Here is a 24018-nt window from a genome sequence, read left to right as displayed (position 1 = left end):
GATGGGAAGTTATAACACAGAGGCTGAACTGAGCTGCCGAGAGCGGCTTTCGTAGTACTGGCCTCGTGGGGACACCCTGTGAAGCAGTGAGACAGCGAGCACCCGTGGGCAAGAGGAGTGATGACGCCTTTCAAAACGAGAGAAGTGTGGTACTGATGTTCTCGTCTGGCTGAAGGCTGGACTCCGGGGAAATTAGAGCACAAGGTCTGTGCGGGGTCAAGGGCTTTTTCCAAGAGCGACAAGGAGAGCCAAGACATGGAGCAGCAGTACAGCAAATGATGGCAATAAACAGCTGAAGCGAGCATTTCTATGCCGCTGTAACCCTCTGGCCGCCCTCCTTGTCCTTACGGCACCAACCGGGTATGGCTGAACGTCGCCCTGCCTTGGCGATGGCATTGCGCGTGTGCTTTGGGAAGTGGAAACCCAAACTCTTCCTTGGAAATCTGTTGTCTGGCTGTACTGCACCGCTGCCGCCCAAACCCTGCCTGGATGGGTGCTGGCAGCGTGTTCATTGTGCAAACCATGGCCTGGTCTCAACCTTACAGTCACCATCTCATCTGTGATCCCTTCCAGACCAACAGTTCTCTTGAGCCCCAGATGCTGGGCCCTCGTTGCTAACATCTACTGCCTGTAAAGCATCAGTAGCTAATTTTGAGCAGGCTTTTGTGGGGGAAATGACTCCAAGCCATGTGTTTGCATTACAGATGATGATTGTATGCACTCATTCAGCCCAGCTGGCACTGCAAACACTAACACAGAGGTTCTTTGCTCCTACCTCAGTGGTGGAAGGTGTTGGATGAGACTGTTGGTTGCTCTGTTTAGTTTTGAAAGTGGTTGGAGAATCCAAAGAGGGGGAATAGCCATCAGACAGTCCTGGCCTGAGTAGAAAAGGTAAGGAGATGGAAAGGGAGGTGTCTGGGAAGAGGTGTATGCGATAGGCTGTAGCTCAGCTGGTGGCAGAAGTGGGGTGGAAAGTTTGTGAAGTTTGCGAGCTGCTCCCAGTACAGCTGCTCTCGCTGTCACCTCCTGTGGGCTTGTTCCTGTGCCTTTTTGGAGCAACAACCCACTGCTGGCTCCAGAGGTGCTTGTTTTACTGATGCTTTTATACTCCTTTTAAAATTAATCTAAACCAATAGTACCTTCTGCATGGTGTGGGAAGATGCAAGAAAGTCAGATAGGAAGGAAATAATGGGAAGCAGAGGAACTTGATTTGAAAAAGTAAAAAGAGTTAGTTCTTCATTTCCCTGTAAAAAGGAGAAGAAGGGGAATGGAGATGTGGCCTTTAAAGGGTCAAATCAGCTTTACTTTGTGAAAAAAAAAATGGGCCCAAGGCATAGTTCTCTGGTAAGTCTGAAAAAATACTATTCTTTGTATTTAAAATAACAAAATTGTTGTTCTTTTCTTAGTGAGTGATGGCAAGCAAGGGTGATGGTATCGAAGCGCTCCAAATCACACGTGGTGGAGTGTGATTGAGATGCTTAGAAAACATTGTGTGTCCAACGCAACTGTCCCTCCAACAGCCGGGAGATCATCGGCCGCAGCGAATGGCAGGAGGAAACACCCTGGCTGCCTCTGGAGGGGACGGGGGTTTTCCCTTTAAATGTTGACTGTCCTCAGTCAGCCCGAAGGTTGTGTGAATGATGTGGGGCTGCAGAAAATAAACTGGTGAGAGCAGAGGGGGAGCATCGCATCTCTGGGCACCAGGCTTTGCAAACTCAACTGTAGATATGTGTGCACGTCTGTGTATACGTGTGGTTTTTATATATATATGGACTTAGAGAAAGGTAATGACTAGAGGACTCAAACTGCCGTGCTGTTTTGTGCACGTTCCCGCTGTAGACCTCCACACAGTCGGCTCTGGTGAACACGTTGTGAAGAGCAGTCTGGAGCCTGCAGCAGTGGCACAAAGTGCTTTCACAGGACTTTACTCTCTCTTTCCTTGCTTTGCTCCCATCTTTTTTGAAAGAGCGAAGTCTGCGGGCCGAGGGAGCTGAGCAGGGCGGGTGTGGGGCAGCTGGGGGCCCCAGCCTATAAAGCTGGAGCAGGGTGAAGGTGCTGGGAGCAGAATGGCCTCAGCTGAGAAGAGGCAGCGGCGGAGGAAGAGGCGTGGGGCTGGGCAGCCCATGGAGGGTACGGGGAGAGGGGAGCACCCTGTAAGAGAGCCCTGTTAGGGGGGGGCAGGGCCTGAATGCCAGGCTGGGAGAGAGGGCGGACTCTCAGCATGGCTGTGCGTTTGTCCCTCTGTAGTCTGGTTTGATGCCTTGAGTACAAATACCTCTTTCAGGGTTCAGAAAAATTGTAGTGCCTTAAAAAAAAGGAAAAAATCTACTTTACAAGGTATAAGCTTCTTTTTTTTAAAAAAAAAAAGAAAGTATTTTTCTCATGCTGCATGAAAGACCAGTGAATCAAGCAATTGTTTTGGTAGAAGACAGTAGCTTCTCCTTGTTTGTTTTTAAACAGAAGCTGCCTTTGAGAAATTCACACAGTCTTTGTGAAGGACTGACCAACCTTTCTAGCATAAAGGGAGTTACCATGTCTGGGCAATTTATCTATGAGAAGATTTTCTCTAATCTGCTCTCTTACCCTCTGCCTGTTTTAGTAAACGCTCAGGAAATGAAGGATTCTGTTAAAAGCCCAGACTACATAGAAAGACTGGCGAGTAAATACATGGTAACTTTTTTTCTAATTGCTATTTCTCTATCTCCCTATTAAAATATAACTTAGAAAGTGTTAGTTTCTTTGTCGTTAGCCTGATAGTGCAGCTAGCTGTGCTGGAAAAGAGTGCACGAAGAACAGGGGGGAATGAATTAATTCAAATGGTGTCACCTGCAAAGAAACAAAAAAGGAGGTGGAAGCTATTTCATGGCTGAGCTACCACCTGGGGAATAGGGGGGCTATTTGCTTGTAAGGTGTCTGTAGCAAGAGCTTCAGAAAAAATGAGGATGTAGTTTTAAGTAATTTATCTGCAGTTACATTTCTGGGATGTATGCCCACCAAAACCAAAGGAACAAACAAAACCTCAGTGCAAATGAAAAAACATTTTTGTAAAGTTGTTTACAGACCTGGAGTAACTGTTCCTAGCAAATGCAAGGCATGTTCTGGATAGCTTCCCATTTTATTTTTTGGGGGAAGAGGGGAAGACTTCTATTTTTCCCTTATGTCTCGCATGCACAACACAACCAGCACCAGCATGTGGGATATTTGGAAGGACAAGCTGGCTTCAGATAGGAGAGCTTTGGAGAAACACAGCATCTGCAGTTTGTACTAGAATTTCAGTTTCAACCCAAAGCTGAGGTAACTTGTGCTTTGAGTAGCGTTTCTTTCCCTTCCTCCTCTGCAGCAGAAGTGCGTAGTAGACTCAAGTACGGAGTCTGAGTCTGAATCCAGCGCAGAGGTAAGAACCGATTCTCTGAAGTATTTTGATGGTGACAAGGTTCCCTGACGGGTACCCAGCTCTTAGAGTCTCCCTGCCGAGACTGAAGGAAGGCATGGTTGCTGGGGTTGGTTTTGTGACTGTAAAAGGAACGGGGGGAACTTCAACAACCCCAAACCCAACACTGTTCTATCCATCGGGCTCTTCCTTACAACTGTTACTAATTTTAGCAAAATTGATTCTGGGAGGATGAGGCAGGGAAGTGCCAGTGTTTTAGGTAGACAGATGTAGCTGAACTGGGCTGTTTCTGGTGGTTAACTTTCAGCAGGTCTGGTCCAGTGGGATTTCCACAGCTCTGGGTGGAGAATCTCTACCTTCTGACTGTCCGTTTTGGATGAGATTGAGAGCAGTTCTGTTGCTGTGGCAGTTACTTAGGAATATTGTTAACTTCCTGAGTGTTGTTCTGTCAAACCAATGTGTTTAATGTTGCTGAAAAAAACCCCAATTCTGGAGTGGAGAAGTAAATACTTAATTTCTGGGTAAAAGTCGTCTTTGTTCAGGTCTGGACAAGCCCATGTTTAACCACACAGGGAAAAGAAGCCTCTAACCTCAGTGTCACAGCAGTGATGTCGAGACTGATTGAAAGGACTTTGACCGTGTTAGCTACAGAACTCTCCAAAGGACAGCAAATTCATAATCCAACTAACAAGGAAGAATTTCAGATCATCCCTATGTAAAGGAACAAAAAGGGACCTGAGTGGGAGGGAAGCTCTCTAAACTGTAAATTATATCCTGCCTACTATTGGTTAAATGCTCTTTTGGTTTACTTTTCTGGTGGTAAGGTACAAAATTACTCACTGTTCTCTTTATAACAATGTTTAAAGTGCAGTAAGGCTTAACCCTAGCTCTCCTTGGTCCCTCTACTTTAGGCTAACTTTACTAGGCCTTTCAAAGTTAGACTGAGATACTTTTTAGTATCTTTTAGCAAGGGGATAATATGGCTTCCTCTTCTCTAGGATTTTTACTTTGATTAGTAATTCATAGGAAGGTGCTTTATAAACCTCTGTTAACTTCTCTTAAATAGGTCATGCCTAGCCCACTTGCTGGAGGATTCAAGAAAACAAAGGACTCCAGGGGACTGCAAGTAGGTTTGGCTATTATGCAGCAGCTTTGCTCTCAGTGTAGCACCCAAAAATTACAGTATAGGTAGGAATGTGTGGATAAACAGAAAAACTTCCACAGTAAGTCTATGACTTATGTTGTGCTTCTCATATTTCTTTTTTATAGACAAATAAGTATCCACCATATTTAGAGAGACCTTTATTTTAGTTTTTAGATCCTTATGATGGTGATTCAGAAGATGCATCCATTCACTCTGACTGTAGCTTGAATTCTTTAAATAGTATAAAAGTTGCACCGTGGACGAGCAGTGCCCCAAAAGCAATGGCTCTGGAAGATGCTGATACTTCAGAAGAGGGAGAGTCCCTCCCTAAACCTCCGGACTGGCTCTGCCCAGAAACCAGAGTCAGTGAAATTTGGACAGGAAATGATGGTAAAGCACCCCTAGAACTTCCTAGCCAAGAGAAGGATTTCCCAAGCAGCCTGTTACAATCATCGGAACTGACTAGAGCCACAGAAGCATCTACCTCCATGTGGCTGACACCTGACCATTCCTTGCTGATGGGTATTAACCCTTCAGCCTCTGCAGCTCTCCTGGCAAGCCCAGGTAACAGTGCTCCCCAACCCACACCAGCAGCTGACTGTGATGGCACAATGGCCAAACAGCCCCTCATTAAAAGAAAATATGGGATTTCTGTTCCAGAGGGTGCTAGTGAAAAACTAAGAAGAAAGAAATTCTGTGCAACTTAATCTGAACTATGAATCAATCATTGAAATCTGTTCTGAAGAATGAACTTGGTAGAGATTTCTTTTGCAGATGACACCTGAACTGAACAAGCTTTAAAAAACTGGCTCAAGCCTGTTACAAATGGCAGCTGCATTATGTACTCCAGGCTTTGAGATCCACCTGGAAAGACAGAATCAACTAAACAAGCTTGCGTGGCAATCTTAAGTGAAAACTAGCAAAGGTATGTCCACAGAATCACACTGAGCTTCATGCTTGGGTGCTGCTTTGGCGCCTCAGGCCTCTGGAAGCACCGGCCTAACTCCCGTATCTGGTACCTGGCGGCACTTCTCTGTTTCAGTAATTGCAAAAAGGTATTATAAGGGTTTGTTGAGGAGGGAAGGAAAAATGACTGCACGGTTGCAATTAGTTTTCAATAGCTATAGCTTACCTCACACCTGCCTCATGTCAGTGTTTGGCTCTTTGTATATCTAACTTACTGTAGCTGTAGTGTGAATTACAAACAAATAAATTGCATTAAGTTGAACTAAGTGCAACTAAAGACAATCTAGGGTTTTTGTTTGTTTGAACAGGAAGAAGTTGACTTGTGCTATTAACCTATCTGTTCCTACTTGTTTTGAACAATGTTTTAGGTACACGAACTCAGTGTACCTCCCAGTTGAGAACTGACAATGCAAAGTTGAACATGTGAGCTGAAAGCACTCCTCCTCCTTAGGGAGGACAATTGCTTATGACCTGCAGAAGTGGTGTGCACAGATGGGAAGCCAGTTAGTCAGCAAAAACTGGTGTAACAGCTTGAAATATGTTGGTACCAACTACTTGTGAAAGCATTCATTCCATATGATGGGCAGAGATTTTTAATTTGCAGTTTCTTTCATAAGGTGGAAAGCCACTCAAAATAACTTCTAGCCTTGCACCCTTCCACTAACGTCTGCATATTTATTTTATTAAAGCAACTTTGCTTTCTCCTTTATCCCTGATCTGGAGATATGGACATGGTTAATTAGCTTGGAAACAAAGCTGTTAGACCAGTAAAATTCAGAGGTGTTTGCCCTAAGAAACAAGCTACTGTGCTTGCCCTCTCTGACATGCCCCAGCACAAAGGTGGCTGCAGCAAATGTTGTCCTTAACTCTGTGAAGTTAACTGCAAAAGAAATCCCTTACAGCTCTAGATTTGTGTGTACTGCAACTAGGCCACAGACCTTGCCAGAATTAAGACTTGTGAAAAGCTTCAAAAATATAACATTGTGATGCAGCCAAGCCCTTCAGCCCCATGTTGGGGAAGTCATACTGTTCTAAGTCCTAGCTGGCTGCTGAATGGTCGTCAACCACCTCATCTGAGGCTAAATAAAACTGCAGCCAAGAACTCTAAAGCCATCTAGTGAGGATTCCACTTAAACCAGTTGTTTAACACAGCATACTGAAATAATCCACTGGAAAAAAGAGACAGCAACAATCAGGAGAGAAGTAAGTTAGTTGCAGGATAAGCCACATGGGACAGTATTTACTCGGACAGTCAAAGTCTGCTTATTCAGCATGAGAAACCAACTGTGGGTTAACTTCTGAACTGAAAATGCACCTTCTGTTAATTCAGGCCTAATGCAGAAGTTAACATATAAAGAGCTGAATAGTCTAGGAAGTTCTAGCTACTTCAAGCATATTTGAGACCATCTTGATCTCATCGTTAGCACTTGCTAATAGTTGGAACTGATTTAACTGAAGATTTTTATAGTAGCTGTAAGCTGGCACCACAGCCCAGGTGCTAAGCTATGCACAAAAAGTAGCTGAAAGGTGCATGTTCAGCTGACCTGCTGATAGGTTGAACTTGTACATATTTTAGCTAAAGCTTCAGACTACAACTGGTATCAAGAGCACACTGCTATCAGTAGGAGGTCTACTTCCTTACTGTACAATGTATTTCAAATAATCCTGGAGAAAATGACAGTATAAATTCCAGATACTAAAATAGTCTGGTAATGGAAAGGAAAGCAATTTATAGATGCTGAAACTGAGTAAGGACATAATGTTATGGTTAAAATAAATCTTGAATGATACATGTTAATTAATTAATTCCCATATCTATTCATCAAACTTGGATGTGAACTACAAGAAGCAAAGATGATTACATGATGCACTGGTCTGGGATTCATTCTTTATAAGGCAATAAAACCAGACAGGACAGTTCAACCTATACAGATTAACTATAGGAGCTACAAAACACTATGGAAAGGGCAAACAGAATGTTTTAGACATCGTCTGGAACGAGCATGTGAGGTGAGGTAGGCTGAGGTAACACATTTTCCTCCCAGCACAGGCCTGTGCTGTAGAACCACTAATCACGGAAAAAAAAATATTAGAGTTGATACAGGTTCAGAAACTCACTGCTTTCATAGGACAAACCCCTGGAAGGAAGCTGCTCCTGAGATTTCTGTTTTGAGATTGAAAAGCTATGCACCTGTATTCTCCATGTGCATCTTTGAACACTTGCTATTAGCCACTGTTAGAGGACAGTTCTGACAGGTTGGTCAGAAGGGCAGAAATGCTTACCCAATGAACTTAGGATCAGAGAAAGCAAGTGGATACCCAAACCATTACAGCAACCCAAGCAATTAGCAAGAACTCTCAGCTCCTCTAATTTGGTAACAGTTGGTGACATGTAAGTGTCTGAAATAAGATTGTAACTCCTTGTTTAAGTATTTAATACTATCCTCCTGGGCTTAATGAGACATGAAATTGGAGCCTTATTTCACCATAAAAGCAGCTTAAGGAAGAGGAAGCCCTGTGGGTCAACAGGACAAGAAAGTCTTGTTTAGGATGCTCAAGCTTCTGAATGCATCTCAGCAGCTGCGTAAAAGCAGGTTACTTCAAGCAAGAGCCAGTTCATTGCAAATAATTCATCCAATGACATCTGATGTCATAGCAGATAATGTCAGGCTTTGTGTCTTACTGCACTGAAGACTTACAGTCTAAGGTTCTTGTTACTGGCGGTTAGCTGAACCAGCTGCTGCATGAGCTGCGTGAAGGTCAACAATATGCTTGAAAGCTGACTTATTACTTGTTATTCTCTGAAAAAAATCACAGGTAGTTTTTCCAGGCCCCCCCTCCCCAAATCATCAGAATAATTATATTTCCAGAAATAAGAGTAAAAAGTCTTGCAATAGATTTTATTTCATATAACATGATCCATCAAATATCACATCTACCAGTAACTGTCTGAAAATCTCATCCAATTTTCCTTCGAAGAAATCTAGCCTACCACCTTTCCAATGCACTGCCCCCTTTCTTTCTAGTCCACTTAACACAAATCCATCTGACTACCTAGCCTAACCAAGTTACAGAATTACAGGTGAATACTACTACATAGAAGACTGACAATTACTACAGTGTCATCAGTCAAAAATCTTTTCACTCAGTGCAGAGAACCGCAACACCACGTTCATAGAAGCTACGAGGGTCTTCCTTGGTAGCTATTTCGAAGTCAACTGTGAAAATCAGATCAGCACGAGTGAAGTTCAGATAAACTGGTAAAGTAACCTGGGGAAAAACACAAATATAGAAGAAGAGTTATGAAAGGTAGCTGAAAAGCATAAGAAATTTCTCTAACACCACACAGTATTTATGAGATGGGAATTTCATCTCAGATAACCCAATACCCAAAATATGAGAGGAAAACCAGGCCTACTAAATTCACTTAAAAGCACAGACTTCTTTATAGGTATAAATTCAAGTTTGGCCTGAACAGCATCAGTATTTTTGGGTACTGCTCCTTCTTTTTATCTAATCACAAAGAAAAGACCTAGTCAACACTAGGTCTGTTTGCTGCCAGCCCAGAATTTAGGTACCAACCGACACTGAGAACTTTAGAAAAGAACAATTTGATTTGTGGTACCTGATAAAAGTATCCATGAAGGTTCAGGAAAAAAGATTACTAGGTAGATCTAATTATGAGAGTTCTTTTTAAAATTATTTTTATCAATACTTACAACATTTGCTTTTTTATCAGCATTTGTCTGCTTGATCCAGCGAAGCTGTGTAATGGGCAGTACAGTTGAAATAGCATTTGAAAGCGACAGCTTGTTGTTACTGCATGTAGCTCCCTGAAGCTTCAGGCCTGTAAATTGAAATACACTTTAGAGTTCCAAGAGCTGTCATACATGCAAAGATTGTCTCCCTATACCGCAAAATAAAGAGGTTGTAGCAGATACATGATCCAGTACCACTTAAATATATACTGACCTGAGTCCTGAGATTTATTAGCATTGTAAGTATTTCCTTACTAATACCAAACTAATCTTTAAACAACTTTAGAAAGTGTGCATTAACTTTTGCAATGATATAATCTTCTTCATTTGATACAGCCCATTTAATACCAGAAGCTTCTGAAAGTATTTTAGAGCAAGGACCCCTTCTTTCTGGTAAGTTTACCTGTCACTCCAAAACTGCATGCATCCAGTACTGCATTCTGTGTAGTTGTAACATTGACCTCAAGACAGAGCTCTTCAAGGGACCAACTGTTTGCTTGGGCAACATATTGTCTTGTAGCAGTAATATATGCCTCTGGTACAAACAGGCCACCAAGGCACACGTGGATGTTCTATTTGGGAGGGAAAAAAATTTAAAAAAAGTATATCAGCTGCAGTATTAATTAATGATTATCATAAATATTACTTCAGCAATCTATTTACATTAAAACTTTCCTGCTGCTACTGGAACACTGTGTAACTGCTAAATTGCTTTTTGCTCTCTGGCTACATCTTCTGTCATTCTAAAATACTAAGTTTCCCTCTAATCTGTACGAACAGTTAGCCTGCTAAGCCCCACCATTTTGAGATCAGGAGATACTCAACAGTGTATTACAAGCACGTTTCAGAGAACATCAACTGATGTCGCTTTGCCTGAGGAACTATTTAGAAGTCTTGATGTGAAGACCTCCATGAAGTAGTTATACAGCTCCACCTGAATTAGACATAACCTCTAGAAAAAAGTCAGCACAAGATACCTTTAGTTCTTTTGCTCCACCAGAAGCAGCTGCCTGGGAAATACTCTGCAGCTGTTTAATGCGCTCACTGAAGTCGGACACCCACTGAATAACAGTCATACCAGCTGGCACTGTGTAATGGGACCAGCTACGAGGCAAAATACCTATGAAAAATGTGATTAAAATTAAGTTTTGTTTGCATACAAGTTGGAATTACACGCTATTTTGAAACTTCACTTTTTCTCCCAATAGCCATTTAAGACTTGGACCAGGACATCAGCCTCTATCTTAAAAGGCTCCTCAGTAAGTGAAAGCACTTTCAAAGATTATGAAACACATGGCCTCCAAGTCTAGTATTTATTTAAAATGCCATCGAGTTACAGAAAACACCAACTTCAGTCACACACAGCTATATAATGCAGTAACTGACCTTCAAGTTTTCATGAAGATTTGAGCTCTTTAGAAAAAACCAAAGAGGTCAAATAATCTATGTTTTAGAAAATGCCTTTGTTCAGAGCAGACAGCAGATCTTCATGTATTACTAGAAGCAGCGCGTCTGAAAATTCCACATTTATGTACAGTCTTGAAACAGAAGTTTAGAGAACTTGCATATTTTCTAGGAGATTTTTTAAGAGCACTACTACTTACTTTGTGGTATAAATAAAACTTTATTCTGTCACAATTCAAAGACTGAAAGAATTTAGTAAGACTTCAGCTGAGAAATTAACCTGCTGATAAAAACTGTACAAAAAAAAAAAGCCTAATATTAGCTACCTCAACTTGAAATCCCAAACTAAACTAACTGGAATTTTATGCTTGACTCAAAAGTATTGCTTGTGTCAAATGGTAAAGGCAATCCTAATTTTCCTGCAATTTTTTCTTGAAGCTGCTTAGCATAATAGCCTCTAACTTACAGAGTGCAAGAGGTAAAGAGAGCACTGGGAGATGCCAATTTGAATTCCATACCTTTCACCAGTTCATTTATAAGTGTACGCAAATAGTTGGTTTGTTTCTTTTTCCCTTCACACACTTGAACCACATCTGCAAGGTCCTGACGAACATCCTGAAGCAGCTTAGCTCCCATTTTCACCTCTCTCTCAAAGAATCGGAACAAAGGATCCTGATTGTCAAAACATTGAAAGTAAGTTGCAGATCAGAGCTCTTGCTGGAAAACCACTACAAAAAGCAACCCCAAAATCCTGGACGGACTGAGCAGTGACATCGTGCCTACAAGCATTAAACATGAAGATACAGTCTATGGTGCAGAAAGTGACTGTAGAGACTGTTTTACAACCAACAATCTCCTCTCCCTGGGAGAGGCAAGAAAAAAGAAGTCTCAGTTGAACAATTAATGCAGACTGCCTGCTGCAGCTCCTTCCAATCAACCCTGGATTTCTTTTATCAGCAACAAAAGGTCCTCACTGACTATCCCAGAGTAAGCCTTTAGAAGCAGTTCGTCACATCACAGGCATATTCAACTGGGGAGCTTATTCCCAGGTTAGAACTCAGGACACTACTGTCTGGACCTCAAAAGTTTCCTCCAGCCCTTGCAATTTCTGTTGCCAGTTAGCAGAAGCTTCTGCCCTATCTCCCCCCTCACTGACCATCACTACATTTTAGCAGTAATTAATATGCACTGGCTGTAAAGGCAGTATCATAAGTAGCAGTGTGCTACAAATACAACAATAAGCACTGGTTTCTTGCTACCTGATCACAGAGAAGATTCAGAAGTGGTACCTTTGAGAGACAGTTTGCCATAGTATTTCTTCAAATAATCCCAAGAAGACATAAACCAATTTTTAAGAGCATTTCAAGAAACCCAGCAGGGCATTACATAGCTATGGCAGTCAGAATCAGCATCGAAACAGGTTCCACTGTCCCCCAAAACGATTTAATCAATACTTGCAAATCACAATTCACTTGTTTCAATGGACCAGAACTTGTACACTTCCTCTACCCACATTAGATAAAATTTAGTTCTTACCTTAATGTTTTCCACGGTCCGCTTCAGATGGTTTAGAGTTTGTGGGATAAGGTGAAGCCAGTTAGAAGCTGTGGTATGCAGTGTTCTCATCCAGGCTGGGCGACCATCTGATGTAGAATCAGTTCTTGTCTTTTTCTCAGTTTCTGCGTAAGCTAGGTCATCCTCATCCTCTAGCATCTGCATTTTCAGCATTTTACTGATCATATCTATGCCTAAACCAGAAGATACACTTAGTCAGAGAAGCAGTGGCATCAAGATGAAAACATTCCACTACATGCACGAGAACTATGACTTTTATTTTTCTCTAGTCTAGACCTAAGATTCAGAACTGCCTAGCTATAGGTGGCTCCAGAGCTGAAAATAAACCTTTCCAGAATCAAGATGGGAGCTTGATATCCAGAAGGTTGAACGTAACTGGGTTTTTAATTCACAAGCTTCTGGTCAGTTTTTGGACTGCTCAAGTGTTTTACCTTGCAGAAGTTAAACCAACTAAGTTGAGTGAGACGGGGAAAGCTATCAACTCTTCAGCAAGATTTATATTTCTCTTCTTTTTAGTTAAAACGGTGGCCTGGTAATCTATGCAAGGCATTGTTAAAGTTCTGGTTTTACCTTGTGTGGTGAGAAGAACTTTCTCAGCATTATTTGGCAGGCCCAGCCATGATGGTGTTTGCGTATCTGGCAGCATCTCAACCCACTGGACAAATTCTTCACGCCTGCAAGTCAGAGTTTTAATATTCAGAATGGCAAAGTAATTCTTTGCCTGACACAAATGTTTACACAGCTAAATTCCATCGCAGAGCTACAGGTTAGTTTTGTGGGGTTTTTTTCTGTTGTGTTTTCTTTTTGTTTTTAATTTAAAAAAGGGAAGTTGTAAATAGAAAAAGTTGTACATACAAGGAAAAAAATTATACCTGATTCCATCTGGCATCTGAATATCTTTGTGTCCATCAACTTTGCAAGCCAGTTTGAATTCACTATCAAAACTTAAAGTAGTGAACAGACGTTCCAAGAAAGTGTTTAACAAACGTTGATCAAATTCATTATCGATGCGACCTCCATAGATAGACTGTGCCATCAGTGTCTTTAATGCAGACCAGGGGATTTTATCAGGTGAAATGTTTTGGCGGCCCTATAAGTAAAATGCAATGCAATTAGCAGGAAACAATCCTTTTCACCTCTCCTCTGATTGAGGAATCAAATTCTAGAACTGAGTCAAATTGCCATCAGGTTATTTGCACCTACTTATTTAACTTACTAAATGACCAGTAATTTAAGTATTACTACCTAAGTACACAAGACTACTTGCCTTTGCTGTATCATCCAGCCATGTATCTACTGTGTCACAGGCAGATCTCAAATCAGATTCTCCAAATTCATACTTCTTGGACCAACCCAATGGAGCATAGCGCAAGCGCTCTTGAATAATGGCATGGAACCAGGCAAGGAGGAAATACAAACGAGCACGCTCATTTGGAGACTAGGAAGTGGAGAGAAAAAAAAACATAAATACAACTATTAATTAAGTGAACTGATAAAATCAAAGCTGCTAAAAGGCTACAAAAATATTAGATTTAACGCTAGATTGCTACCAACACCAAACACATTCTACCAACAGAAGCAGCAACTACTACTTTACTTCCGCGAGAACAAAACATTCTACATGGATCTTAGAAGATTCTGACATTTTCTTTCATCTAGCCTTACCTTGCACATTCTAGAAACTGGAATGCTACTGAAAGTCCTCAGCATGTTTGCCTTTACGCCAGGAGGAGGTTCAAACACGAAGATTCGGCCGGCACGTAACAAATTCACTGGTACCTAGAAAAGATCAATGAACTCGAATCCAGCTACTTTAGTCTTCACTAAATTAAATCTAACAGCACAGTTTACATTAGCTTCAAAACCTCATTGTGAGCACACACAGTGAATTCCTGCCTTTCTTTTGGAAGGCAGGGAAAGCAGTAGAAGGAATGGTATGAAGGTTTTAGCTACAATTAAGTTATCAGAAACCTAGGCTAGTAACTACCCTGACAAGCACATATTCTCCTTTTTCTTTAATGCAGAGGCAGTCATGATAAAACCTTCCCCTGAGTAGCACTCTTGACTCTGCAAGCCAGTTACTCTACCAGAGGATCAAATTTCAAATCAATGTTACCTTTGGATTAATCTCCATGGTAAGGAAGAGTCTGAAGCAAGCGTGGGGTTGTAGGGAATGTAGCTTCTTTTCCAGTTGCATGAGCCAGCCAGGAGCTAGGTGAACGTTCTTCAGCATTACCCATCTGTGAAGTTTTGAAGCAGAACAAGTGCTTTTTAGTGTACAGCTTATGGATCCTGGCTATAATCATCACAAAGAGTAACAGAATATGAATATTAGTGCTACAGGTTTTCCTCCCTCTTTTAAACCTGTCTCCTACATAGAATCAGTTACTGTGTACTGTAAATGGGCTAACTTTTCAGTTTTGCAGATACAACCTACTTCTCTTGAAATATTTAAATCAAATAGAAGTTGTGAACAGCTGTACTTAAGTTATTACAAATTCCAGTTCAAAAGACAGTTCCCTCCTTTTTTATTGCTCACAGTTTTATCTATTTAGCCAAGAGATTACCTCCCCCTTTCCTCCCATTTACGTTTCTACTAGGCAGTATTCTAGCTAAAAAGGAGACAGAACTTACCTTCCAGATTTCACTGCTGTGTTTATTGCTTTATCTGCTTGGTTAAACCCTTCAGCAGAACCTAAAAGACAGAAAAGTTGCTAAAGCTCCTACTGCTAACAATTTAATTTATGCTTAGATGATGAAATAAAGTATGTTCTTACCAATAGCAATAGAAGTAATCTGCGTATTCTGCTCAGCTGCAAGGTCTTCAACATGACCACTGGCATCATAACCAGGCACTGAACACATCAGCACAGGGGTATTAGGTTTCACCTGTTGTACAAGAAGTTTAAACGAATACGAATCAGTCACTACATGAATACAAAAATGCAGTATGTTCAGTCTTTCTTCCCTCTGGCCAGCCAAAGACATTATGCTACTCTTAGTTTTACATTAAGAAATAGGAAAACAATCCACTCATCCTTCTCCCCATGGCATGAGGAGTGGAACAAATGTTCCAGTGCATCGCTTTACTCACTATGGAACTCATGCAAAGTGGCATTAAGCGTTACCTCAGGATTTTAGCCTTTCAAAAACAAGTGGCTTACCTCTGTATCTACAATGTGTGTCAGATCTAAAGGCTGCTCCATAATGGACATGAAAGACTCTCCAAGATTTGTTGAAACAAAGGTATGTGCCATTGCCAACAAACGATCTGGACGGAAGGCCTGGATCAGAAGCAAGCGATGAATGGCCTGTCCAATAGGAGCTGAAAAGCGGAGACAGGATTAGATGGACATGTAAGAAAACCATCCTCAACACCCTCCTCTCTTCAATTCTCCGTTCAATTTTTCCCACCTTGTTCTGAAGACTAGATATTTAGAGAGTTAATTATCCCTTTGAAAGATCGTAGTAATGGAATGCTTATGTTCTGTCTTCACTTTGACAGTCAAAAGAAACGTAACCATCTTCAGTTGGTTTGTCTTCTGCGACATTTTAATCACCTGCTCAATTGCTCGTGTTGTGAGCCTTTTAAAAGCCTACCTTGACAGGATGCTTTTGGATTCTGCTGCGCCACTACCGGTTTACAAAATCTACAGTCCAGAAGTATTGCCATGAAGTGATTTTAACTTCCAGGGACAATAGATCACATCTTCCCATTCATTCAATAATCTGTCATTCTCCTAGACTTTGAAGTATTATATACTTGCCTAGCATGGATAGGATAGATAACCTAGAGTTGCTTCAGTTAATGATCAAGCAGTTTTACGACAGCTAGTAAATACAAGCTTAGAAACCTTAATTTAGAAAGGCACCTATAGGTATGAGCCCTCAATGATCAGATGGCCAATGCTTCCTAACGTTACCTTTCAGATAAAGGAGGAACTGAAGAGTAATGGTTATCCTTAAGTTCTAACTCTTAAAAAATTAGCACTAACAACTAATGCAGCAATAATTAAGACTTCATGCTTAGACACAACTGCAGGAGGAAACATTCTAGTAGACCAGCCCCGTCCTCAGCAAAAATCTATGTCTTGGAGCTTTTGAGTACTGAGCTACCTCCAGATTTGCAATGACTAAGGTTAATCCAAACTATTATACAATCTAATGAGACTGTAGGAATACATTTCATTCTTAGAGGAAGACCAGATCACAGGTTAAGGTGCAGGAATCAAGTGTAGTACCTATGGCTTACAAAAGTTTAAAAAACAAAACAAAATACAACACACACCACGAAAACACACAAAACCAAAACCTCAACCAAAACCAGACTTGAGGTTCTTCCACAATCCCAGCTTTATGATTTTCCAAGGAATTAAGGTCCAAATTAAAGTTCTACTTCAGAATTGCTTTAAAATCATAGTAATTCTACTTAAAGTCAGTACAGTAGGATTGGTGGGGACAATGGCGCAACTTAACTTACTTGCAGGTTTTTCTTCAGACCAAAGGTATGGTACAGTCTGCTCTGGTGAACTGCTATCCAGCCAGATACAGAATTGCTGTATTGAAAGAAAATGAAAAAAAAAAAAACCTTGAAATGGAGTTTCATGGCATCAAAAATCTACTGCAAGGTGCAGGTCCGGTTCATGGTGCAACAGAGATGTTCAATCTCAGCCTTAAAATCTAGAATTTAGTGTACTGCAGAAGCGTTCAGTTACATACCAACTTTCAGTAAGAAACAAAGATTGCAAGGGCAGGGTTGAACCTGGTACAGTCCAACCTCTGCTAGCTTTGGATTTGCAAACAGATCTTTAAAAGTTCCAAGTAGCTGCTACATGTCATTTTCTTCAGTGAATTTCTCCAAGTCCTGGTATTTTTATTTTTTTTTTCAAACACTTTACCAGGTAGTTTAGTGCAGAAACAAACCCTAGCCAACACTTACCTCATCAGCTTGAACTTTGGAAACAAGATCCTTAAATGCAGGAAGGCAGCTCAACCTCATCATTGCTTCTGTTTGCTCTACAGTCAAACCACTGATTTTTGGGAGAGATGCAGTATTTAGTACAATCTCCTTCCCTCTCAAGAAATGCTGGAATTCTGCATCATATGTAGGCTCCCTAATGTTAAAGGAAAAGAAGACTTTAATTAGGTGCCTTCAAGACATCCCTCCCTTTTTCAACTAAAGTGAAGCGAGAAAACATGTTTACCCAATAGTGCCTTTCAGTTTGATCCGGGCCAGCAACATAGCAAATGTTATATGATCTTGATGCAGCATGCCACGTGCCACTCTATTGAAAGCCACCTACCAACAAAACAGTGAAGTTAGTAGCATAACAAGCCTTGAACTCTGACCCTTCAAAAATTATTAAAGAATTATATTTAATAATTAAAAAACTGAACCTGAAAGAGATCCTTTGTGATGATTGAGAGACGCTGAGTATGGTCTGTAATTCCCTTCAGATTTGGGTTCTCATATAAGACGTTGTGATAGATGTCCAAGAAGAACTGGAGAGAGTATTGGTACAGGAAATGTATCTGAAAGACAAAAGAATTTATTTTTTTCTCTCTAGAGTTCTGCTGCTTGGTAGTCAATGGCTTATGCCTACCAAGCTGCAATACAGCAGCCAGGGATGGAATTTGGCAGTACCTGTTTAGCTTTGAACAGTAAATACATTAAGATTCTGATAGGAAGAACTCATCCTACCTGTTTCAGTGACTCCATAGTAAAGTAGATACTGCTGCATGCTGTAGAAAGAGGCAAGTACTGCTGAGAAACAGTCTCCACTTCTTGCATGACAATATCAGTCTCTTCTACTTTTCTGGTGACCTCTGCTGCTTCCTTCTTCAGGTTCTCAAGAGTAGTAATGATGGTGTCATCATCCAGGATACGTCCCTTCACTTCATTAAGAGCTTGTAGTAGGGATTTTTCTAACTGACGCAAGCGCAGCTGAAATTCACCTTAATTAGAAGAAAAAATTATGTTACATACTGTATAGATGTGTTAGTTTTTAAGAATTACATGAATTGTGTATACTTTGCCATGGACATCCTGAAAAAGCAAGAGTATCTGCTATAAAGATATCACACTACGTATTTCTACAGCTACAATAAAACCACTGTATTCTGTTAGAATAGGAGTAAGTTCCTTTAATTTTGGTAAGCATACCCTGAAGCTTGAGGAGGTCAGAGCGTTTTTCATCAACATCTGGTCTTTCAGCTTTCAGGACTTCATTCAGACACTGGCTCTGTAAGCTGCTGCGAGTTACTGTGAAGTTCACAAATGTAACACGAGAGCAGAGGTCCGGTGGGAATTCAACCTATCACAGGAAACCCGAAATGACATACTATTTCTACCATACCTCTGACATACCATTTCTACAAACAGGACAGCCTTTTGTTTTACTTACTGTTGGATCTCTGGTGGAGAGGAAGATAACAAAGGATGGTGACAAATCAATATCTTGGTCTCCCAGAGTAATCAGAACTCTGCCTCCAGTTCTCCGGACTTCACGATTTAGAACAGGATTCAGAACTGGATCATAACTCTCCACATCCTATAAGCAGATATGTGTTAAAAGATTCTGTTTCTTGCAAATCTCAAGCTAAAAATCCTGATCCAACTGGGGATTAAAGCTCTGGTAGCAATCAATTTGCAGTTGGGCTTGAATACAGATCACATTCAGAAGATATTTCCACTTTAAAGTTGTAGCTGAGCTTCACAAGCACAGAGTTTAGGCTATTACCATACAAAATCTCAGTAGGGGAGTATTATTATTGCGTTAGTTCTAATGCATAATAAGCCCTATTCTAGGCAGCACAAGCAACAGTTACTGATCTTATCTGTGAGCTAATTCTTTGTTTTCCCATTTCCATAATAAGAAACAAAAAATAAATCCATCTCAAGTCAGTCACCTATTCCCACAGTTGCCTATTTCTTTGTAGTACTGAAACTTCTTCCTCCTACACAGAATAGATTTAATTCTAGATAATGAGCCATATTAGGTGCTATTATCTGTGACTAGAGATAGCATATGGGAACAAAGGAACAGACAGACAGGTTGCAAGTAATTTTATAGAGTGGAAGTAAAGAAAGATCATTTGAAAATAACAGCATTTGATCTTGAAATGGTGGAAAAAGAAAATACCTTCTTTTGACTGTGTATCTCACTAATCATATTTTTCTCAGGACTAACACCTCACATATCACTCAGTACTAGTTTACTTGTTAAATTACAGTTTGAAAATAAAGTTCTTCGCATTTTACTAACAGAAGAATTGCAAACTTTTCTAGTACATAGGGCAGAATTCAAGAATTTTAAATAGTTTCTACATAATCATGCAACTAACCTGGACCAGAAGTGGGTTACCAAATCTCAAGGCACTTTCTAAGTTCTTCCTGAAAGCATCATCCAAGAAACTAGTACGAGTTATCTTACGGTCTTTATATTCATTCATGATAAACTCTGTAGCTTGCCCCGAGGGATCGATGATCAATGGATACCTAAGTTAGTAATAAAACACTCTCATTATTTGGGTTTTGACTGAATACAGCCTCTAAGCAGTTTTATAAATTGAGGTTGCATTATTAGTCTCGAGTCTAGACACTTATATATTGAAGGAACAAATTGGCCAGGTTCAATGACTTAGTTCAGAATTTTGAAAGGTAAGTCTGTATTTGGACAACAAAACAGCTTCAGTTCAAGCCAACTTATTTTAACAGCTAAGCATAACAAAAAAGGCAAGCAAAGATGAATGAGAGTTTTTAACGTTTATACATGGTTGAGAAGCTTTTACAGACATCAGAAGCCCTCTCAACAGTGAAACATAGTAACTCTTTCAAAGCACTAGTTCTTTGATAGGTACAAGACCCTGCCCACTGTGAGAACGTTGCTTTAGAATTCTACATCTTAGAATGAAATACCTATTAAACCGCTTGAGCATGATGGCATTCTCAGTGCACAGGTCATCTGCAGGTAAAGAACTTGCTTGCCAGCGAAGCCGCTCATCTGCGTTGGAAAGGTACTCTGTCCTTGCAATGTCTGTACGGAACTGCAAGAAGTACACACAGTATTTGACTAGAGATTCTGCAACTAGCCGGTGAAGACATTTTGAGTAAATGCAGCTCTACAAGGCATTCTCCTCCAACAGCTCCGTTATTTACTTAGCAATCTTAAAACTGCTTTAACTATTGCAGTAAATTGATTTATGGTTAACTTATCATGACTGTATCTTTACCTGGATATTTGCTTGCTGCAAATGGTGAGACCACGTAGTGAACAGATTCTGACGCATCTGCTGATCAAAGTAGCCAGCATAGGCAATAAAAGCTCCTGAAAGTAAGCAGTCTCCTGCAATAGTGGACATCTGGTTCTTGAAAGTTTCACTTGTCTTCTCCCATCTTTCACGTTCGGCAGAAAGACTCTTCAGAAGAGCTGTGCTACGGTTTACCTAGAAATAAGTGTTGAAGTAGTCTCTTCAGGTGATGAATTGTCATAGTATTAAATGTCTCTGAGGACACTTACATTGACTGAAGGCCCAAGTTACATTTAAAAGCTCAGAATGAAATTAAATTTGTGTTTCTTCACTTCAGTGTTAGTTTATTATGTTGGTATTCAACTGTTATTTGGAAGAATTTAAAAGTGTAATTACTGGCATAGTGACATGCTAATAATTAGATCAAGGACACTGAGAAATGCTTCCCTCCTGCCACCAGGAAAGTCCAGTTAAGACATTACAATTACACTACATCCATGCCTGTTTTCAAAGGCTTCCAACTTATTTTAAGTCTTATGTGAACTGTCTAATGTCATTAATCAACTGGTGACATGAGTTGGTATTTCTAACTCCCACCAGGTTTCAGTAGCTTAATAAGTTTGTGAGATCCAGGGATGAAACAGCTCAGATGCACTGCACAAGGGAAGTAACCAAGTCTCCTCACAAGTTTGAAAAAATGATTCAATTTCTGACTGTCAAAGATTAAAGAATGAAAAAATACTGATACATAAAAGTCTTACTTTTGCTTCTACAGCAGCCAAGTCTGCCTTAATAGCTTGAGCTTCTGAAATCAGTACTGCATATTCTTCTTTGTAACGGGCAATACTGGCCTCAAGATCACGAATCATCTGCTCTACTTCATTTGCTTTCTGCTGGTTGTCTTTGGCATCATCCTCCAGCTTCTGCAGTTCATTGCGTAAAGGTTCCACTCTTTTCAACATATCAGCATAGTTCAGCTGTAAACAGTAAACAGGCGCTTTATACTTTCTAAAGTGACATGTGTTAACAAGAACCACAGCATTCAGCTACATACTATCAATTGCCTCTTTTCAAGCTTAGGTACTTGCGACCTGTATAAAAATTTATAGCTACTTAACAGAAACTTACAACTCTTTATCAGTCCCCATGACTCTAGTTTAAACCAAGGCCAAAGACAAAAGTAACTACTTTTTGCAAGATCCTTTTACTGCTCTGTAGACTTACAAGAAGTTATCTGAAAGGCTGAGACCACACTAAGTAGCGTACAGCACTGTTTTGTATAAATACCTGATTTGGTGTCCATGCCAGCACTGAGCCAATCTGCCTGCCTTAGTAAAGAATTTAGTATAGCCAGGCCACAGAACAATTAGGATAGGACCTATTGGCAAGATTTGAGCCAAACAGTGTCTCTACACATCGTGTCATAGCAGGCATAGTTTTAACAAGTCAAGCGTACTGCTGTATTGAACACCAACAGGCAAGTGAAATCATCCTTGGATATGTCAATCTGGGGGCATCTTCCCAGAAGCCTGTCCCTTCAGGAAACCAGTCAAGTATTTAAAAGTCTGCCTAGAAGACCTGTGAGCACGCCCCAGTCTGAAGCAAGACAGAGACCGCCTAAGTTTCGTTAAAAGGACTGCATTGTATTTTCCAGCTGAGAATTGTACTGTCCTGTAGAATGACCATACAGAAAGGATCAGCTATTTTTTACCCGAAGTTTCTCGGTGCAAAAGCTATTATCACATCTGGACATTAGTTTTCTGGCACAGTACTAAAGGGCCCAAAATCATTTGTCTGAACCTTCTACTGATTTCTTTGAAGCAAAATGGCTTGTAATATTTAGTTGATCAGAGCCAAATTCAGGGCCTTTAGACGCTGTTCTGCGCCTCCAGGTTCACTCTTTTCTCCTTGCATTTGCTTCCCCACAGTACTGACTTTACCTGCGCAATTGCCCATTTCACCATAGGTCCGCAGGCCAATGATGCTCTGTTTACAATTTCATAATTGTAACTTGGATTTGACAGGTAATTTTTCTTCATCTTCTCCCGAATGGCATCACTGCAAAGGAAAAGATTTCACAGATAGCAGGAGTACACTGTGTGTCAGCACACAGGCGTTCAAGTATCTTTTTATCTGGCCTGCCTTCCACAGCTGACGTACATTTCCTAGCAGTTTAGCTGACTGGTATCTGAGATGTTTTAATTAGTTCGAGATGTTGTTTCAGAAATTACAGCTTATAGGTGATAAAAGGCATTTAACAATATTTTAGGATTAGTCACTCACAAATTGTTTAACTCTGCTCAGAAAAATTTAGGGTTGGAGGGGAATTCAGGAGGTCTCTAGTCTGACCTCCTGCTTAGGTTCAGAGCCAGCTAGGTCAGCCTGGATAAAGCCCTCGGCAACCTGGTCTGTTATTGCTGCATAACTACTTTCAACTAATAACGTGGCTTTGGACAGCAACACACTGCTTTACAACTATGCCTTGAAGTTCCTCAGCAGGAGCTGTTATGTCCCAGTTTGCATGATACATCCTTGCTTCCGTAGTCTATTTTCTATACCGCCTACACATTCATTACATGCAGGAGTAAATTAGTCTCAGAAGTAGTCAAGTGCTACAAAAGCAACTACACACAGAAAAGTCCAATTCAGACCTTCCATATCTTTGTGAATAATTTATTCACATAAATATTCACACTTGCGCTTTACCTGATTTCCTCAGCAGAGAAGTTAACAATGGTTGGAATGAAGTTCTCTCTCATGATGATGGAACGTATTTGTTTCCAGTCAGTTGTGCTTTCACCCAGTAGCAGACAGATGGACTCCAGTGCTAGTTTGACTGCTGCAGGTGGATTAGCCATAGAACGGACCTCTACCAGATGCTGTTTCTTTATTGACTTCACAGCTAACCAGTGCCAGAAAGATGATGAATGTTGATTGGGAAGAAAACAAACAGTTAGCAAAGTCCATTAGAGTACCTTGGATTAGTAAAAAAGCTTCAAGAGTCTCAAAAGAAATTTGAGATTATTAGAGAAGCAGATACTAGTGGATAACATTCAAACTACTGTATCACAAGAGAAACTTTTGTGAATATCAACTTGCCAAATGGCCACAGGGAACTTATTCTACTGCCTAAAAAAGATTCACTTAAAGCTTTATTATAAGCAAAGATTCTATTCAGTTTAGCGAACAGACAGCTTGATTGTACGCTGTCTATGCAGTAATAAGGCATCAGTGGTATTTCTGATTATGAGGATTCTTTATCAATATATAGACTGAATGAATGAATAAATAAATAGAGCTGGTGTGCCAGAAACAAAGCCACAAGTCATAAAAGGAGTATCAATTACCAGATCAGTACTACAAACAGCACAAAATCAGAGCTCAAAAATTAGGAATTTCTTCAACACACTTCAGCTCCATGTTAAGAGCCTACACTTTTGTTAGGCAGGACCAACTCAGACCGCACCAAAACGCATTCCCATAGACTTCAGTTTTAGATCCAATCCCATAGTGTGATCTCTTCAGGTGCT

At 40.5% G+C, this 24018-nt stretch overlaps 2 protein-coding genes across 3 annotated transcripts in view; one reads left to right on the top strand and one right to left on the bottom strand.

Moving 5' to 3' along the window:
• The first annotated feature begins 362 nt into the window (after positions 1–362).
• LOC129207273 (uncharacterized) lies at positions 363–6595 on the top strand. Its single transcript, XM_054827957.1, has 5 exons — positions 363–456; positions 2600–2670; positions 3341–3394; positions 4458–4517; positions 4703–6595. Exons 1-5 carry the CDS (start codon positions 363–365, stop codon positions 5240–5242), a joined length of 819 nt encoding a protein of 272 aa, XP_054683932.1. The 3' UTR covers positions 5243–6595.
• Positions 6596–8374: 1779 nt separating this feature from the next.
• Positions 8375–24018, bottom strand: part of DYNC1H1 (dynein cytoplasmic 1 heavy chain 1) — a 44806-nt gene continuing 29162 nt past the window's right edge. Inside the window, exons 52-78 of one of the 2 annotated variants that reach the window (XM_054825969.1) lie at positions 23195–23390; positions 22429–22546; positions 21250–21465; positions 20471–20683; positions 20157–20284; positions 19583–19736; positions 18643–18789; positions 18402–18552; positions 17940–18193; positions 17636–17770; positions 17443–17537; positions 17178–17352; positions 16719–16794; positions 15403–15563; positions 15016–15127; positions 14873–14933; positions 14355–14478; positions 13904–14017; positions 13506–13676; positions 13111–13328; positions 12809–12912; positions 12200–12411; positions 11182–11335; positions 10237–10379; positions 9663–9831; positions 9221–9348; positions 8375–8771 (exon numbers count right to left, since the gene is read on the bottom strand). In XM_054825969.1, coding sequence (XP_054681944.1) covers positions 8643–8771; positions 9221–9348; positions 9663–9831; positions 10237–10379; positions 11182–11335; positions 12200–12411; positions 12809–12912; positions 13111–13328; positions 13506–13676; positions 13904–14017; positions 14355–14478; positions 14873–14933; positions 15016–15127; positions 15403–15563; positions 16719–16794; positions 17178–17352; positions 17443–17537; positions 17636–17770; positions 17940–18193; positions 18402–18552; positions 18643–18789; positions 19583–19736; positions 20157–20284; positions 20471–20683; positions 21250–21465; positions 22429–22546; positions 23195–23390 — 4058 coding nt within the window. In that variant the 3' untranslated portion in view covers positions 8375–8642. Of the gene's footprint in view, positions 8772–9220; positions 9349–9662; positions 9832–10236; positions 10380–10645; positions 10772–11181; positions 11336–12199; positions 12412–12808; positions 12913–13110; positions 13329–13505; positions 13677–13903; positions 14018–14354; positions 14479–14872; positions 14934–15015; positions 15128–15402; positions 15564–16718; positions 16795–17177; positions 17353–17442; positions 17538–17635; positions 17771–17939; positions 18194–18401; positions 18553–18642; positions 18790–19582; positions 19737–20156; positions 20285–20470; positions 20684–21249; positions 21466–22428; positions 22547–23194; positions 23391–24018 lie in introns of those variants that run through there. The other variant, XR_008577195.1, reaches the window with a different exon arrangement.

The sequence above is a fragment of the Grus americana genome, chromosome 5, assembly GCF_028858705.1.
Source record: "Grus americana isolate bGruAme1 chromosome 5, bGruAme1.mat, whole genome shotgun sequence".
Taxonomy (NCBI): domain Eukaryota; kingdom Metazoa; phylum Chordata; class Aves; order Gruiformes; family Gruidae; genus Grus; species Grus americana.
The sequence above is the reverse complement of the archived record's forward strand: the minus strand, read 5'-3'. Positions and strand labels throughout refer to the sequence as shown.

What these genes read in the sequence shown, in the direction of transcription:
- LOC129207273 (XM_054827957.1), top strand. Translation starts at nt 363, where the DNA reads ATGGCTGAACGTCGCCCTGCCTTGGCGATGGCATTGCGCGTGTGCTTT. An exon ending in TGGAAATCTGTTGTCTGGCT is followed by an intron (nt 457 to 2,599) that starts GTACTGCACCGC and finishes TGCCTGTTTTAG; the next exon opens with TAAACGCTCAGGAAATGAAG. An exon ending in AGTCTGAATCCAGCGCAGAG is followed by an intron (nt 3,395 to 4,457) that starts GTAAGAACCGAT and finishes TCTCTTAAATAG; the next exon opens with GTCATGCCTAGCCCACTTGC.